The 15,028-nt window shown below is 43.6% G+C and overlaps 1 protein-coding gene across 1 annotated transcript in view; it reads right to left on the reverse strand.

Moving 5' to 3' along the window:
* Nucleotides 1–580: 580 nt before the first annotated feature.
* FZD6 (frizzled class receptor 6) overlaps nucleotides 581–15,028 on the reverse strand; it is a 28,147-nt gene continuing 13,699 nt past the window's right edge. The window contains exons 3-7 of the mRNA XM_055127640.1: nucleotides 12,946–13,142; nucleotides 8,649–9,666; nucleotides 5,109–5,254; nucleotides 3,025–3,459; nucleotides 581–1,420 (exon numbers count right to left, since the gene is read on the reverse strand). Coding sequence (XP_054983615.1) covers nucleotides 1,264–1,420; nucleotides 3,025–3,459; nucleotides 5,109–5,254; nucleotides 8,649–9,666; nucleotides 12,946–13,142 — 1,953 coding nt within the window. The 3' untranslated portion in view covers nucleotides 581–1,263. The remainder of the gene's footprint in view (nucleotides 1,421–3,024; nucleotides 3,460–5,108; nucleotides 5,255–8,648; nucleotides 9,667–12,945; nucleotides 13,143–15,028) is intronic.

The following is a 15,028-nucleotide window of genomic DNA, read 5'->3' on the forward strand; positions in this document are numbered from 1 at the left end:
CCAAGTGTCTGCAGTTTTGTAGGTGTTAAAAAAAAAAAGTTAAAATTTAAAATAAAAGTGTAGGGCCAGAAAGCTGGGACAGGAGTTAGGGCACTTCCTTGCATGCAGTGCACCCCAGTTTGGTCTCTGGCACCACCCTCAAACAGTACTGGGAGTGACGCCAAATACAGCTGGGAGAAGCCCCTGAACATGGTGACAGGCGGCCCAAATGCCTGCGCCGCACCTCACCAGAGAGTAACAACCAAAAAAGTATAAGCAACTGCAAATGTGCCTGTCAATATTATAATTTGGGTTGTTATGAAACATTTAAGAAGTGCCATCAATTGAACTTAGCTTAATTTATCAAAAAGTAGCTTTTTTTTAACCTAAGAAAATGTAGAAAGGTCGAGTAAAGGGGTTAAGAAGGGGTTAAGGCACTTGCCTTGCACATGGCTGGCCCCAGTTCGATCCCCAGCACCACATATGGTTCCCTGAGCACCACCAGGAGTGATCCCTGAGCGCAGAGCCAGGAGAAAGCCCCAGAGGAGCTGGCCTGGCCTAGTCCCACCTCCCACCCCACCCAATGTAGAAGGGTCAAGGAGCAGCAAAATACAATCAAGAGGGACACCTAGGAGCACCTTATTTCAGCTGCATGACGGATCTGCAAGCTTCCTAAAACCATAAAACTTTATAAAAATTCACACACTTGAGAAGATGTGTGTGTGTATTTGTAAAGATGAATTCCCTTTATATCACAGTGGTGTTTTTACAGTTTTTGATGCTTCAAAAGAAATACAGTGTAGAAGTCCCTAATGAGTGCTAAAATAAAATCAGACTACTATAATAAAAATACCTGAACAGTTTTCCCAGGATTTCTAAAAAATTTCAAAAACATACAAAGTTCTTTGCAAATATATATATAAAAAGATACAAAGCTTTAAATATTTCTGCCATGAAAAACTCGATTTTATACCACAAAAAGTGAATAGCCTATTCCATCCTAAAACACTTTTAACCACAGTAGAATCTTCCGAAAGAGAAAAGATTCCTCTACTTCCTTCTCCCACACGATTAAAAACAACATGACGGGCCTACACATTTTCCTGCTGCATCGCCATTGCTAACAGCTGAAGGATGCAGTGTATGATCCTTGGACTCTGGATTCCAGTGTAACAGCAAGCAACATGGCTTGAAGTGCAAAAGGAGAATTCTAGTCACAGTTTCTGGAAGATGGTGGCCTGGTCACCTCCAGTGTAAGTAGACTCGCAGGAGAAGTTGGGGGGTTCAGGTGCCTGCACCCTGCTCCTCTCGCGTTTCCGATGCTGACTGAGGGAGCAACGATGCTGAGCCTTTGAGGCTACTTGGCTTGGAAGAACTGGGGACCTGCAAAAGGTTTCCTGGTGCTGGGCCCGAGTCAGCCACCTCACTTCTGGGAGTTGCCCTAGGGAAAAAAGAGAGCACAGTGACACTCAGACAAAGCAGAGCACAGATGTGGCGCCACTTACTCTGACAACAGATGCCCACTTTTCCTGCCTTCTTTTTCAGTCCTGTATCAGCTGACAAATACAGAGCTCCAAATGCAAAGAATCTCCCCTCTGATGCCATCAGATATCTGACAGCTCCAAATACAAAGAATTTCTCTTCTGACACCATTCTTGACAACTTGAAAAATTTCATCAAAAAAATGTAGCATCAAAAAATCATGCAGAGGGGCTGGAGCAATAGCACAGCGGGTAGGGCGTTTGCCTTGCACGCGGCTGACCCGGGTTCGATTCCCAGCATCCCATATGGTCCCCTGAGCACCGACAGGAGTAATTCCTGAGCACAGAGCCAGGAGCAACCCCTGTGCATGGCTGGGTGTGACCCCCCAAAAAAAGCAAAAAAAAATAAATCATGCAGAAGCTTCATGAGGAAATCCAATTCCTAAGACTCCTGCCTTCTGGTTAGCAAATATTGGATGTATTTTTCACCACAGTGCAGACAGGATCTAAGGGTTTGGGGACCCAGAGATGACTCAGACCTTGGCTGTGCCTTGGAGTAATTTACAAACGTGGCTGGGGACAAAGGTGTGTGTCTAATGACAGACTCATACACCATGAGGCTAGAGAATACTCGTTTGTGAGGGCAAGGGGAGACAACCTTGAAATCTCATAGTAGTTAATTAGCATTCCCACTAATTAAATGTTTACCTGTATGTGGATCTCCTAGGCCCACTTGGAAATGTCAATATTATTTCATGCTCAGAAAAAAATACACAGAACACATTTTTTTTTTTTTTTTTGCTTTTTAGGTCACACCTGGTGATGCACAGGGGTTACTCCTGGCTTTGCACTCAGGAATTATTTCTGATGGTGCTTGGTGGACCATATAGGATGCTGGGAATCAACCCAGGTCGGCCATGTGCAAGGCAAATGCCCTACCTGCTATACTATCGCTCCAGCCCCACAGAACATTTTGTAAGTGACTTTTTTATAAAAGGGAAAATGCCTTGTAGATGCTGTTCTAATTTAGTATGAACTGAGGTATAACCCTGAGGAGGGGGCATGGAGGCGACGCTATTACAGCAGGCAGGATGCTGGTTTTGCATGCACCAACACAGGTTCATTCCCTAGCATCCCATATGGTCTCCTGAGCACCACCAGGAGTGATCCCTGAGCCCAGAGCCAGGAGTAAGCCCTAAACACTGCTGGATGTGACCCCCAAAATAAAATAAAGTGTCACAGCCTGTATTTCAGATGGACCTTAAACATGTACCTAACTTGACAATGTACACGAAGGCTTTTCTCAGAGCTGAGAAGTCAGGACTCTACACCCATCCACCCTGAACATGCCCGAACTCATCTGATCTTGGAAGCTGAGCAGGTCGGGCCTGGTTAGTTCTTGGATGGGAGAATTAAGCAGAGAGAAGTGCGTTTGTAGGCAGAACCAAGGCACAGAAGCAAGGCCTCTAGGAGCCTTCCTGGGCAGACAGACATGCTCTGCACTAGTAAGTCTAACGCCCAGCTCTGAAGGGTCGGGGCTGAGGAAACCGAGGGCAAAGCTCACCTTCCTTCACTCCGTGCACTCCCAGACAAGCTGATCTTGTCATGGACGGTGCCGGCCCGGCCAGGCCTGTCTGCCTGGTCCCCGCAGAGTCTGACGCTGGAGGCGGCTGGGGAGGAAGCAGGCTCCACGCCTTCCTGCTCCCTTAATTTATTGGGGGTGCTCACACCCTCAGTCCTCATGTCTCTCGCTGAGGTGTCTGGTGAGATCTGCATTTCGGTTGCTGTTTCTTGTCCCAGGTAATCGTGGCTGGTGATGGCGATGGCAGAAGTGCCATGATTGGCGGTCGCTGCCGTGCTGGTGCCCATGGATTTGGAAATGACCTTCAGCTTGTGTGAGCTTGGTTTGTAGTGCTTCTTTTTGTGTCTGACTTTAGAATTATGCTTCAAGAAAAACTCACAGGACTCCTGCAGGACTCTGCGGCTCTCACTGATGGGGCTGAAAGGCAGTGCAAGGAGAGGTATGGATAGGCGCGGCTGTAGAAGCCACAACATGTAGCAAAACTTCTGCCGACAATCTTAATTTAACGGTTAGAAGTTCTATGTGATTTATTCTTTCTAAAACCTAGTCTTGGAAATGCAGCAAGGGCTGGGGACATAGTTCTGTGTGTGCCTGTATGCAGAAGGTCCTGGTTCTATTCGTGGCCTGAACCTCACCAGAAGTGGCCCCTGAGCACTGCCAGTGTGGCCAAACATACATGTTTAATGTAAAGACTATGAGATACAAGTAGACTGTCATGCAGTGAAAGCTTTCGTGCATACATTCTTCGCTGCTTTTGTCAGCCCAAATAGTATGGGTGAGAAATAGACAAAAGTCTATATTTAGGTAGGGCAAGAACACTCAAACCAGCATAAAGTGTGGGACTATCTGTGTGAGATAGTGCCACACATATCAATACTGTCACTGTCACTGTCATCCCATTGCTCATCAATTTGCTTGAGTGGGCACCAGTAAAATCTCCATTGTGAGACTTGATGTTACTGTTTTTGGCATATTGAATACACCATGGGGAGCTTGCCAGGCTCTGCCATGCGGGCAGGATACTCTCGGTAGCTTGCTGGGCTCTCCGAGAGGGGCGGAGGAATCGAACCTGGGTCGGTCATGTGCAAGGCAAACACCCTACCCACTGGCCTATCGCTCCAGCCCTTATATCAATATGAGTATATCAATGCAAAAGTAAATTAGAAGAAAAAGGTCATAAAATATATTTAATGGTCTTGAAATGAAAGTTCAATTAAATGTAATTCTTCAGACTTTCAAAACTTACTTGTGAGGTCCAAGAGTCCTGAATATTATTTTTTTTTGGTGGTGTCAGGGGGTCACACCCACCAATGCTCAGACCTTACTCCTGGCTCTATGTTCTGGGATCACCCCAGGCTCAAGGGATCACCTGGGATGCCGGCAACTGAACTCAAGTTGGCTGTGTACAAGGCAAACACCCTGCCTGCAATATTATCATTTCAGCCCCTAGAGTCCTGAATTTGTTTTTACAAAAATGTCTCTAATCAAAACAATGGAGAATTGCCTTTAAATTATATAGGATACCATATATCACGTAAGTAAATCACTAAAATGAATTTTGGGCTCATAAATGTAATTATACTGTATTGCTATGGAATTTTCTCTAAGTTTAAAGTTTTACCATCTTGGGCAAGGGAAATTAGTGACATTTAGGGCACAACTATGTGTAATTAAGATAGAAAATAATGATCATTTAGTGCATTTGAGTCATACTCTACAGGTTATCTTACATCTGAGTCCACTTAATCTTTTACTATTGATTAAAAAGGCCATCATTAGTGAAAATGCTCCACTCCCAAGTAATCCAGTGGTATCAGTAATGATACTGGAGATATTATAAATTAGGGAGAAAATGTACATTTTACCTATCTTTCCTTCATATTTCAATAAAATGTCAGACTATTATAAGAAATACCACAGTAAAATCTATTTCACCAAGGAAGTTATTTCCATGCTTGAAACAATACTTGATATGAGCAAAGTTCAATGCAGTGGTTATTTCAACAGTTTGGCCTATTTACTCTCAAACACCAGACAGGTTGCAAACAACACCAATAGGATCTTACTCTCTCTTGCGATTTCGCTTAAAGAATCCAGCCCATTCCGTGCAAGTCTTTTTGCTTCCAACCCAGAAGACAGCAGAGATGCCAACAATCAGAGTCATCAGATACTTTATCATAAATAATGCCAATTCTGGTCGGGTTGTTTTTGCCTACAAAAACAAGTCAATAATCAAAATTTCTGTGATACACTTAAAGTGGAGATATAACTTTATGGTCTATGTAAAACTTGAATAGAAAGCATATATCTTCAGTCTGTTTTGTTATGAAATGTTTGACATAACAATCAACAGTGCTTGAAATATAATACATTCCTTCTAAGGTGCTAAACAAAGAGTATTTATCCAGGATTAAAATCCATACCCATAGAAATACCAAAGTATATTTAGGAAGGTGGTCCCCAAATCTGAGTTTGATGCCTCAACATTAATTTTTCTCTATAGATATTGCAGTTTCTTATAGTTGCCAAAATATATCAACTTCTAAGTATCTCTTTTCCTTTACTACAAAAAATATACATTGCAACTCATTATAATAACATACCATTTTAGTCTTTGTGTTACCAATGTTTGTGTTAGAAAAGTTTAGTTGGCTAGTAAAAGAAATATCAGTAAAATGAAAAAATATCAGTAGCTCATGAAGATTATGTAATACCTTTCTTTTAAGACAACATTTAGAAGACTGAATTCCCAAAGGTTGCACACTATCATAAGACCACATACTTGGAATTTTTTCTTGCATTTTTTCACTTATTAATATTCCTCAGAGGTCATTCATTCTTTGAAAGAGCTGTTCCATGGTGTGAATGAACCACAATTTAATCAGCTACTGCTTTTGCAGGAGATTGGGCTTCTGGTATGTTCCAGTCAATGCCAGCCAAGGTGCAGCAGCACTGCTGTGTGGGGGGTCTTCTCATGCTGATGGGCACATGTATGCCACAGTCCCAGGGGGCAAAATCAGAGTGCATGGGTTTCAAGTGCAGATATCATCAAAACACTTCCTATAGACTGAAGAACTGAAGGGCAAAGCTTGAGAATGCTTATTTTGCCACGACTTTACCAACATAGTAGTTACGAGGAATGTTTACCACACGTAAAAAATAGGCTTTTATTATCATTTCCATTTGGATTCTTCACATAACATTTTTGATCCCATGTTTAATAATGTGAAGCATTTTTGATGTTCCCTTTGTGTGAACCATCTTCCTACTTATTTTTTCTTTTAAAATGTCTAATTTTTCTTGTTGGTCTCTAGGAACACTGTTTTTCATATATAAATGACAAGAATTATACTTGATGTGGATTTTCCTGGTAACATTATGGTGGTCTTCAAGCAGAATCATAAAAAGTCATTTTTTGTTTTCACTTAGTCAAATTTAGCAATTAAAAAAATCTTTGAATTTTATTATTGTTTGTGTTATGGGGTCATACCCAGAAGTGCTCATGGTTTACTCCTGGCTCTGTGCTCAGGGATCACTCCTGGTAGGTTTAGGACACCCTGTATGGTGCTGGGATCAAACTGGGATCAGCTGCATGAAAAGCAAGCTTCTTATCCACTGTACTGCACTTCTTGCCCCAATAATTCTGATTTTTATATAGCTATATGGACCTTCTTCATTTTTAAGATTAGACTTTTCTCACTTTATTTTATAATGCACTAGTTGCTTCAGATGAAGTTTTGTTTTGGGCACACCCAGTGGTGCTGGGGAGGTACATAAAACATTTAAAAAATTATAATCTTAAACATTTCTAGTTGTATGAATTGTTCATTCCCCCATTAATTTGTCAAAAAAAAGAGTACTGTAGGAGCTATTTACTATATATAGTAGGATCACTTTAAAGCACAGCTCCCTTTTAAATGTATATTAAAAACAAACAATGGGTAACAGACAACATACACTGAGTATTGAAATAAATTTTTCTTTTTGCTTTTTTGGGTCACACCCGGCGATGCACCAGGGTTACTCCTGGCTCTGCACTCAGGAATCACCCCTAGCAGTGCTCAGGGGACCATATGGGATGCTGGGAATCGAACCCGGGTTGGCCGCATGCAAGGCAAATGCCCTACCTACTGTGCTATTGCTCCAGCCCCTGAAATAAAATTTTTATTCCCACACAATACAGTATATGAAAAGATTTCTACAAGGTTACAAAGCAGTAGCTCAGTAACTTTCTAGAATACCAATTATGTGAAGGATTCTAACCCACACACTGCTTGATTTGATAGTGAGAAAAATGTACAAAATCTAGTAAAAAAAAAAAAGAAGAAGAAAATTTCTACTAAAAAACACAGCTAAAATGCTGAGGAATGTTTACATAAATTGACTTTTTCAATCTCTAAATCTCCATCCTTATATTAATTATAAACAACAAAAATAGGGCTTGAGGGGCTGGAGCAATAGTACAGTGGGTAGGGCGTTTGCCTTGCACGCGCTGACCCGGGTTCGATTCCCAGCATCCCATATGGTCCTCTGAGCACTGCCAGGGGTGATTCCTGAGTGCAGAGCCAGGAGTAAACCCTGTGCATCGCCAGGTGTGACCCAAAAAGAAAAAAAAAAAAAGAAAAAAATAGGGCTCGTTCCAGTCATGTTGTTTCAGTTGAAATGATTAAGTGCACCAGAAGACAGCACAGAGGTTGGAGGCAGCCCCTCTTGAGCACAAGGACCCTGCACGTCCCCCAGAGCACTGCTGGGTATAGCTCCTGGCCATCCAGCACTGTCAGGTCCAGGCATTGAACCATCTGGCCTGACCTGCTCAGTCTCACCGGGACCAGCATGGGGCTCCTGAACGCTGCTTGGGGCCATCCTCCAGCAAAGTAAGATGTATGGAATGGCTTAGATTAAAAAGGTCCTATTAGTCGAGTATTTCCAGGAACATCCCTCATGTCCTCTGAGCGCTACCTACCACTGTGCCTTTGAAAAATCAAGTTTAGCCTTCATAGTTATATACTATGCAAAAAATTATAAAACCGATGGATAGACTCAAACAAATGTTCCTCCATTCCCTGAAGAATATAAACCAGCTCCCAACTCACCAGCTGAGCCCTCTCTTCCTCTCGCTCACTCTGCCCTTCATTAATCAGCCTTTGCCATCCAGTGTGATTTTGAAAGAAAAGCTAAATGAAGCACTTGATTACTGTAAAGTGAAGCTAAAAACTGAAGAAAGAACTCTTTTGCAGGGAAGTAGGGGAGCACGTCCGGTGGTGTTTAGTGTTTACTCCTGGCTCTGTGCTCAGGGGTCACTTCTGGTGGGACTTGAGCAACATGTGTGCTGCTGGGAATTGAACCTGTTGGCTGTGTGCAAGGCAAGTGCCCTACCCACTGTGCTCTCAGGCCCTGGTCAGGAAGCCTGATGGTCAGGAAGCCTGAGGAAAGAACCTGAGACATTAACTGCAGCTTCAACTCATGAACGGGAATCACTCCTTATGTCCACTGGATATTCTCATTTGAAACCCAACTTTATGTTCACAACTAATACAAGCAGTCTTCCAAGGTTCATTTTCTATGTTACAATGAAACAGTGAGATGAGACAGGTGTCAGGTTTTACCTGGTAAGGGCACGGGATGTGGTATTGACGGCAGTGGTCCAAGACCCACGTGATCTCCCATGTAATCCTGTTCACCTGCTCGTAGACATAACACCCCAGAAGCGTCACTAGAGGCACAAGGTAGAGGCCACTGAAGACTCCTATTCGAATCATAAATTTCTTTAGCTTCTCTTGGTTCCGGCCGTCGTGCTGTATCACTTGTCGGACGTGATTTAAGGAAATGATGCCAGCTAGAAGAAGAGACAGGCCCACAAACACACAAAGGCACAGCGGCAGAAGAACGAAGTAACGTGAAGCGTCCAGGTCATAGAGGCCGACAAAGCAAACTCCACTAATGTTGTCACCTTCAACTTTGTTCATAGCCAGAAGCATGATGGTCAGGAAGCCTGGCGTGCCCCACGCAACAGCATGAAACCACACGGCCTTCTGTTCAATGGCTTCACAACTCCACTTTCTTCCTGCTGCTAAGAACCAAGTAATGGTCAGAATCACCCACCACACAGTGCCAGCCATGGTGAAAAAATAGAGAAACATAAACAAGATGGTGCAGGCCTTATTCTGGGAGCCGAGAACCACAGTATCCCCAATTTCAAGCTTTTCATCGGCCTTATTGCAGGCCGTGCGATTGCCCAGCAAGAATCCGATAAAGTACATGAGCGACACGATGCTGTAGCAGACGGAGTAGTAGATGATTGGTCTCTCCGGGTACCTGAATCTTTTAACGTCAATTAAAAATGTAAGGAATGTGAAGAGTGTTGCACAGAGGCAAAATATAGAAACAATCCCGATAAAACTTTTTGCAAACTCGAGTTCATCGCTTGTAAAATACATGTTGGGGCATGGAGGTGCACACTGGTCAATGCCCAGAAATTTATAGCCGTGCCCCCCAGAAGTCTTAAGATGCCTGGGACACCAAAAGCCAATGTCTCTCTGCACTTGCTCTGTTTTTTTCTGAGGATCAAGAAGCTGTGTCTGCGGATCAAAAGTTACAGGAGCCGTCCCGTCACAGTATTGCAGTCTGTCGAGACAAAAGAGAAATTAAACAGATGATGTCAGTATTAGATATTCATGATTTCAATGCTAGGTTTCATAAAATATTTTCATATGCAATGATAATTGATGACAGCACATACAAACCTAGACAGACGCTAGGTTAGAGTTTGACAGAAGGTTGTAAAGTAGCCTGAAGACTTGTGATTGTTCTGAGGCCCAGGTGCACTAATGGAGATTATATATGGGTGAATTTGAAAAATCCCTTTTTTGTAAACAATTCATTCTTAAATAATTAAGGAAGAATTTACCTTGATTGGGGTCTCAAGACCCAAAAAAGTAAGGGGCTGTCTGCTTATAACCAATAAAATCTAAAACTTGGGAGGAAAAGGGTGGGAGAAATAGTACAGTGGGTAGGACACTTGCCTTTTATATGGCTGACTCAGGTTTGATTCCCAGAAGCCCATATGCTCCCCTGAGCACAGTCAACTGTGATCCCTGAGCATGGAGCCAGGAGTAAGACTTGGGAAAACTAATGCTCGTTTTGTTTGTTTGTTCCCTTTCAGTTTTTAGGCCATACCCAGCAATGCTCAGGAGTCACTCCTGGCTCTGCACTCAGGAATGACCCCTGGCAATTCTCAGAGGGCCATATGGAATGCCAGGGATTGAACCTGGGTCCATTGTGTGCAAGGCAAACAGCTGACCCATTGCACTATCACTCCAGCTCCTAAATGTTCATTTTCTAAGACCCACGAACAGAGTAGATCTACTCCAGGACCAATGTGATGGCAAGTGAAATGGCAGAAATGACGTCATTTCCTGGATCCATGGGGTGGCATTCAAGTGAGAGCTACGGTCTCAAAGCAGTGCAAGAAGGCAGAGGCGGGGCTGGAGAGATAGCACAGCGGGTAGGGCGTTTGCCTTGCACGTGGCCGACCCGGGTTCAAATCCCAGCATCCCATATGGTCCCCTGAGCACGGCCAGGGGTAATTCCTGAGTGCAGAGCCAGGAGTAACCCCTGTGCATCGCCAGGTGTGACCCAAAAAGCAAAAAAAAAAAAAAAAAAAAAAAAAGAAGGCAGAGGCCTAAGAAGCAGCTTCAGCCACAATGCCCTTCTGCTTCCATTCGGATCTGGCCCTCTCCTGACTACGGGCAGACCTGAGTGAGACACAGGACACTTCTGTTTGGTGCTGAACTTTACCACAGAGTCAAGTTACAAACTGCCACTATTGGGGAGAGAGAGGAGAGAGAGGGGAGGAAGAGAGGAGGAGGAGAGAGAGAGAGAGAGAGAGAGAGAGAGAGAGAGAGAGAGAGAGAGAGAGAATGAGAATACAGCAGATAGGCACTTAGGCACTTGGCTTGCCTCCACCTGACCTGCATATTTCATCTCTAGCACCCCACAGGATCCCCTGAGCTAAGCCAGGAAGGATCTCTGAGAGCAGAGAGCAAGGAGTAAGCCTTGAGTAGCTCCAAAACAAACCAATAAAGAAACAGCGAGCATTATTGAGGGGGCGAGGGGGAATTTATATGGTTTAAGAATTAATGGGGATTTTAAGGAGAAAGCACTTTAATATGCTTCAAGTAAGAATGGAACTAAACAAAAAGTATAGCCACATGCAGATTTTTGTGTGCGTATGTGAGTGTTTGCTACACTGGGGCCAAATCCAGGGCCTCCTGCATTCGAGGCCTGAGCTTCCCCAGGCCCCCAGCCCCAGGCACACAGAGAGTGCCCTACGGTCTGCCCATGTCTCCACCCTGACTGACTATGGAAATTTTGCTCTGTATCTAACTCAGAAAAGCAAAACAAATTACAGACAAAATTGGGAGCCCTTTCTGGTTCGAGATCCTTCTCTGCCTCCCCAGAAATATGACAAGTGTAGTTTTTATTCTTTTTGTGCAACTTAAAATCTTTTTCACGAGAGTATTTTTTTAAGCCACAATGTGACACTGTATTATTTCAAAGATTCTGAACATGATATAAATGATACCATGCTTCATATACTCTATGGTAACTCCTGTTCCCTCATTAACTTCTTGGATCTCTCTGCTGGTATCGTGGGGCAGCTGCTCTCATCTGCTCAAGGGCGTGGTGTCTCTTAGTGGGTGCCCCCCAACTGACTAAGCATTCTCTTACAAAACACTTTTAGCTTTTTTCTCATTATTCTTTTTCCCAAGTTAGGGATAATGTTACAATCAATATTATTGTGTGTGATTTTTAGTTCAAAAAGTTTCTGTAGAAGGGGACTTCCTCAGATGCTGGGTGTAAACATCCTCAGCTTCACTACATATTATCAATTGTTTCTGAAAATGATTATGCATCGGCCAGCAGTGCCCCAAAGGCTGACACTTCCTTCCATTTACTGCTAAGAAAACAAAAGGGCAGCCCACTTCCTCCCCAGATTTATTACATGAGGTCCTATTATGTCAGTAGAACACTTCCAATTATAAGCCCTTGATATCTAGAGAAAAAAAAAAGAGATAAAAATAACCAAGATTAAAGAATGGGAGGAGGCATGAAAAGAAGGGCGAAGATAGGAAAAAATCAGTGAGTTGATAATAAGGTTCACTTCCTCCCAGCTGAGGTCAAAGGCACCATCACACATTCCCATGGGACTCTATGCATTTCCTTTCTTTTTGTTTTTTGTTTGTTTGTTTTTAGCTTTTTGGGTCACACTGGCGATGCTCAGGGGTCACTCCTGGCTCTGCACTTAGGAATTGCTCCTGGTGGTGCTGGGGGACCATATGGGATGCTGGGAATTGAACCCAGGTCGGCCGCGTGCAAGGCAAACGCCCTACCCGCTGTGCTATCGTTCCAGCCCCATGATTCATCTCCTTTCTTGTATGATTGCAATTTTGCATTTAGTTTTAGATTCGCTGCTGTCTCCTGAGCCAAGAACAAAGTTTGGTCTTATATCCCACAAATGAATGCAATCATTCTATGTCTGTCCTTCTCCTTCAGATTCATTTCACTCAGCATGACACTCTCTGTGCCCATCCATTTGTAAGCAAATTTCATGACTTCCTTATTCCAGAACAAAGTTTAGTCTTGCTCTTCACCAAGAAAGTCAGGCTTAGTACCCGACATTCAACAACTGTTGAACCAAATAATGAAAGTCTGTCACTTAGATTCCAGAAAACAAACCCCACTGTTAAAGAAAACTATTGATACTAAGTTCCTTCCCACTTGGGGACCTACTTCTGTTTTCTTTTCTACTTTCCAATAAACTTTTCTACTTCCAAAAAATAAAAAATAAAAGAAACCATTTGTGGCTTTTATCTTACCATTAGTAGCTTTTATATAACTTACCTGTCACATTTAAGTTCCTTAGGCCATCTGATTCCAAAAGTGTCAAGTAGTTTTTTGCAATCAGAATATACTTTCTCGCAAAATTTACGACAGGGTGGAACCACTTGAATTTGCTCAGTGCAGGTGGGTACAAAAGCTTTGCAAAGGAAAGTTTCAACGTTTGGTGAACATTCCAGATTTGCAAGAGGAAGAAAATGCTAGTAGGAAAGACAACATGATAAGGTTAGTAAACATTTTCATAACAAAGGACTTAGAAGAATTCATTTACTGCTGAAAGGAAGTACAGTGAACTCTTGAACAGGGTTGGGGTTCCAGCCACCAGCACCCCGTCCTCCCCATCTCACACCTCGGAAAATTTCATTTTACTTCCCACTTCCCCCCAAACCCAACTACTAATCAGCTGCTGTGGAGTGGACAACTGAAGCCACTGACATTTTATATGCTTTATTCATGATACTGTATTCTTACAATTAAGTTAGAGAGGGGCTGCAGAGATAGTACAGTGGGGAGGGCATTTGCCTTGCATGCCGGTGACCTGGGTTCAATCCCCCACATCCCATATAGACCCTTAAGCACTGCCAGGAGTGATTCCTGAGTACAGAGCTAGGCCTGACCCCAGAGCATCTGGGGTGTGGCCACCAAAAAGCAAAAGTAAATAAAATTTAAAAAATAAAATAGGGCTGGAGCAATAGCACAGTGGGTAGGGCCTTTGCCTTGTACGCAGCTGACCTGGGTTTGATTCCCAGCATCCCATATGGTCCCTTGAGCACCGCCAGGGGTAATTCCTGAGTGCAGAGCCAGGAGTAACCCCTATGCACTGCCGAGTGTGACCCAAAAAGCAAAAAAAAATAATAATGAAATTTTTAAATATATAAAATAAAATAAGGCTAGAGAAAAGTAAATATTAAGAATTGCCAGGTGTGACCCCCCCAAAAAAGAAACCCCTACTCTGGGGTCAGAGTGATAGGACAGTGGGCAGGGCAAGGTAGGGTATTTGCCTTGCATGTGGCCAACCCGAGTTCAATCCCTGGTACCCCATATAGTCCCCCGAGCACATCCGGGCATAATTCCTAAATTCAGAGCCAGGAGTTAACTCCTGAGCATTGCTGGATGTGAACCAAAAAGCCAAAAATTAAAAATAATAATTGAAAAAACTATCAGAAAATCCATCTTAAGACTGCTCTGTGTGTTTAGAACACTGATCTGTATAAAGGGACCCACACAGTTCAAATCCCTATTGTTCATCTGAAGTGTGCCCTGAAATAACCTCATGCTGTACTGAGCATTATGGAGAATAAAGGACATGTTCAGGCCGGTAGGAATAGCCTGGAGAAGGTCCCAGCATACTGAGAACGTGCTGCGCTCAGGCCAAGAAGTTCAGCGTGAAGGGAACCAGAGATCACAATTCTGTTGAGGACAGAGAAGGCAGAGGGGAGGATCATGACCAAGAATGATGAACTTGGCTGCCTGGGTTTTATTTATTCAGTTTTTGGAAGGAGGGCCCTCCTGGCAATGATCCGGCTACCAGTCAGTGGTACCTGGTGCCCTACGTCTCACCCCCTATTCCATCTCCTTGGCCCTCGGATTTTCATGGAAGGAGATTGTCCTGGAAGCTTTTCAAGGGGAAGACATGATAAAGTCTGACGGCTGAGTGGAATCTGAATTTCATACCCAGAGCCTCCTCTGGGACTCGGGTGGAAGCACGAAGCGTGGGGGCTGACAGCATGTCCTACTTACTGTCTAAGTAAGCCTGGGGCCTAAAACACCCAAGTGTCTCAGAATCAGTTTCTGTAGTGGGAAGGATGAACTAACCCTTTCTTCTCTTCGGGGGACATGCCTGATGGTGCTCAGGGCTTACTCCTGGATCTGCACTCAGGGATCACTCCTGGAAGTCTCAGGGGACCATATGGGATGCCAGGGATTAAACCTGGGTCTGCTGCGTGTAAGGTAAACGCCCTGCCCTCGGTATTATATCTCTGCAGCCTGGAACCATACTTTTAACAGGGAAGTTGTTTCTCAGCAGCTATGGTAGCTAATGATCAGTGCTGAGAGCTACAAGTACAGCTCAAAGGCTGGACAAGTG

The sequence above is a fragment of the Sorex araneus genome, chromosome 2 (genome assembly GCF_027595985.1).
Source record: "Sorex araneus isolate mSorAra2 chromosome 2, mSorAra2.pri, whole genome shotgun sequence".
Classification (NCBI taxonomy): Eukaryota; Metazoa; Chordata; class Mammalia; order Eulipotyphla; family Soricidae; genus Sorex; species Sorex araneus.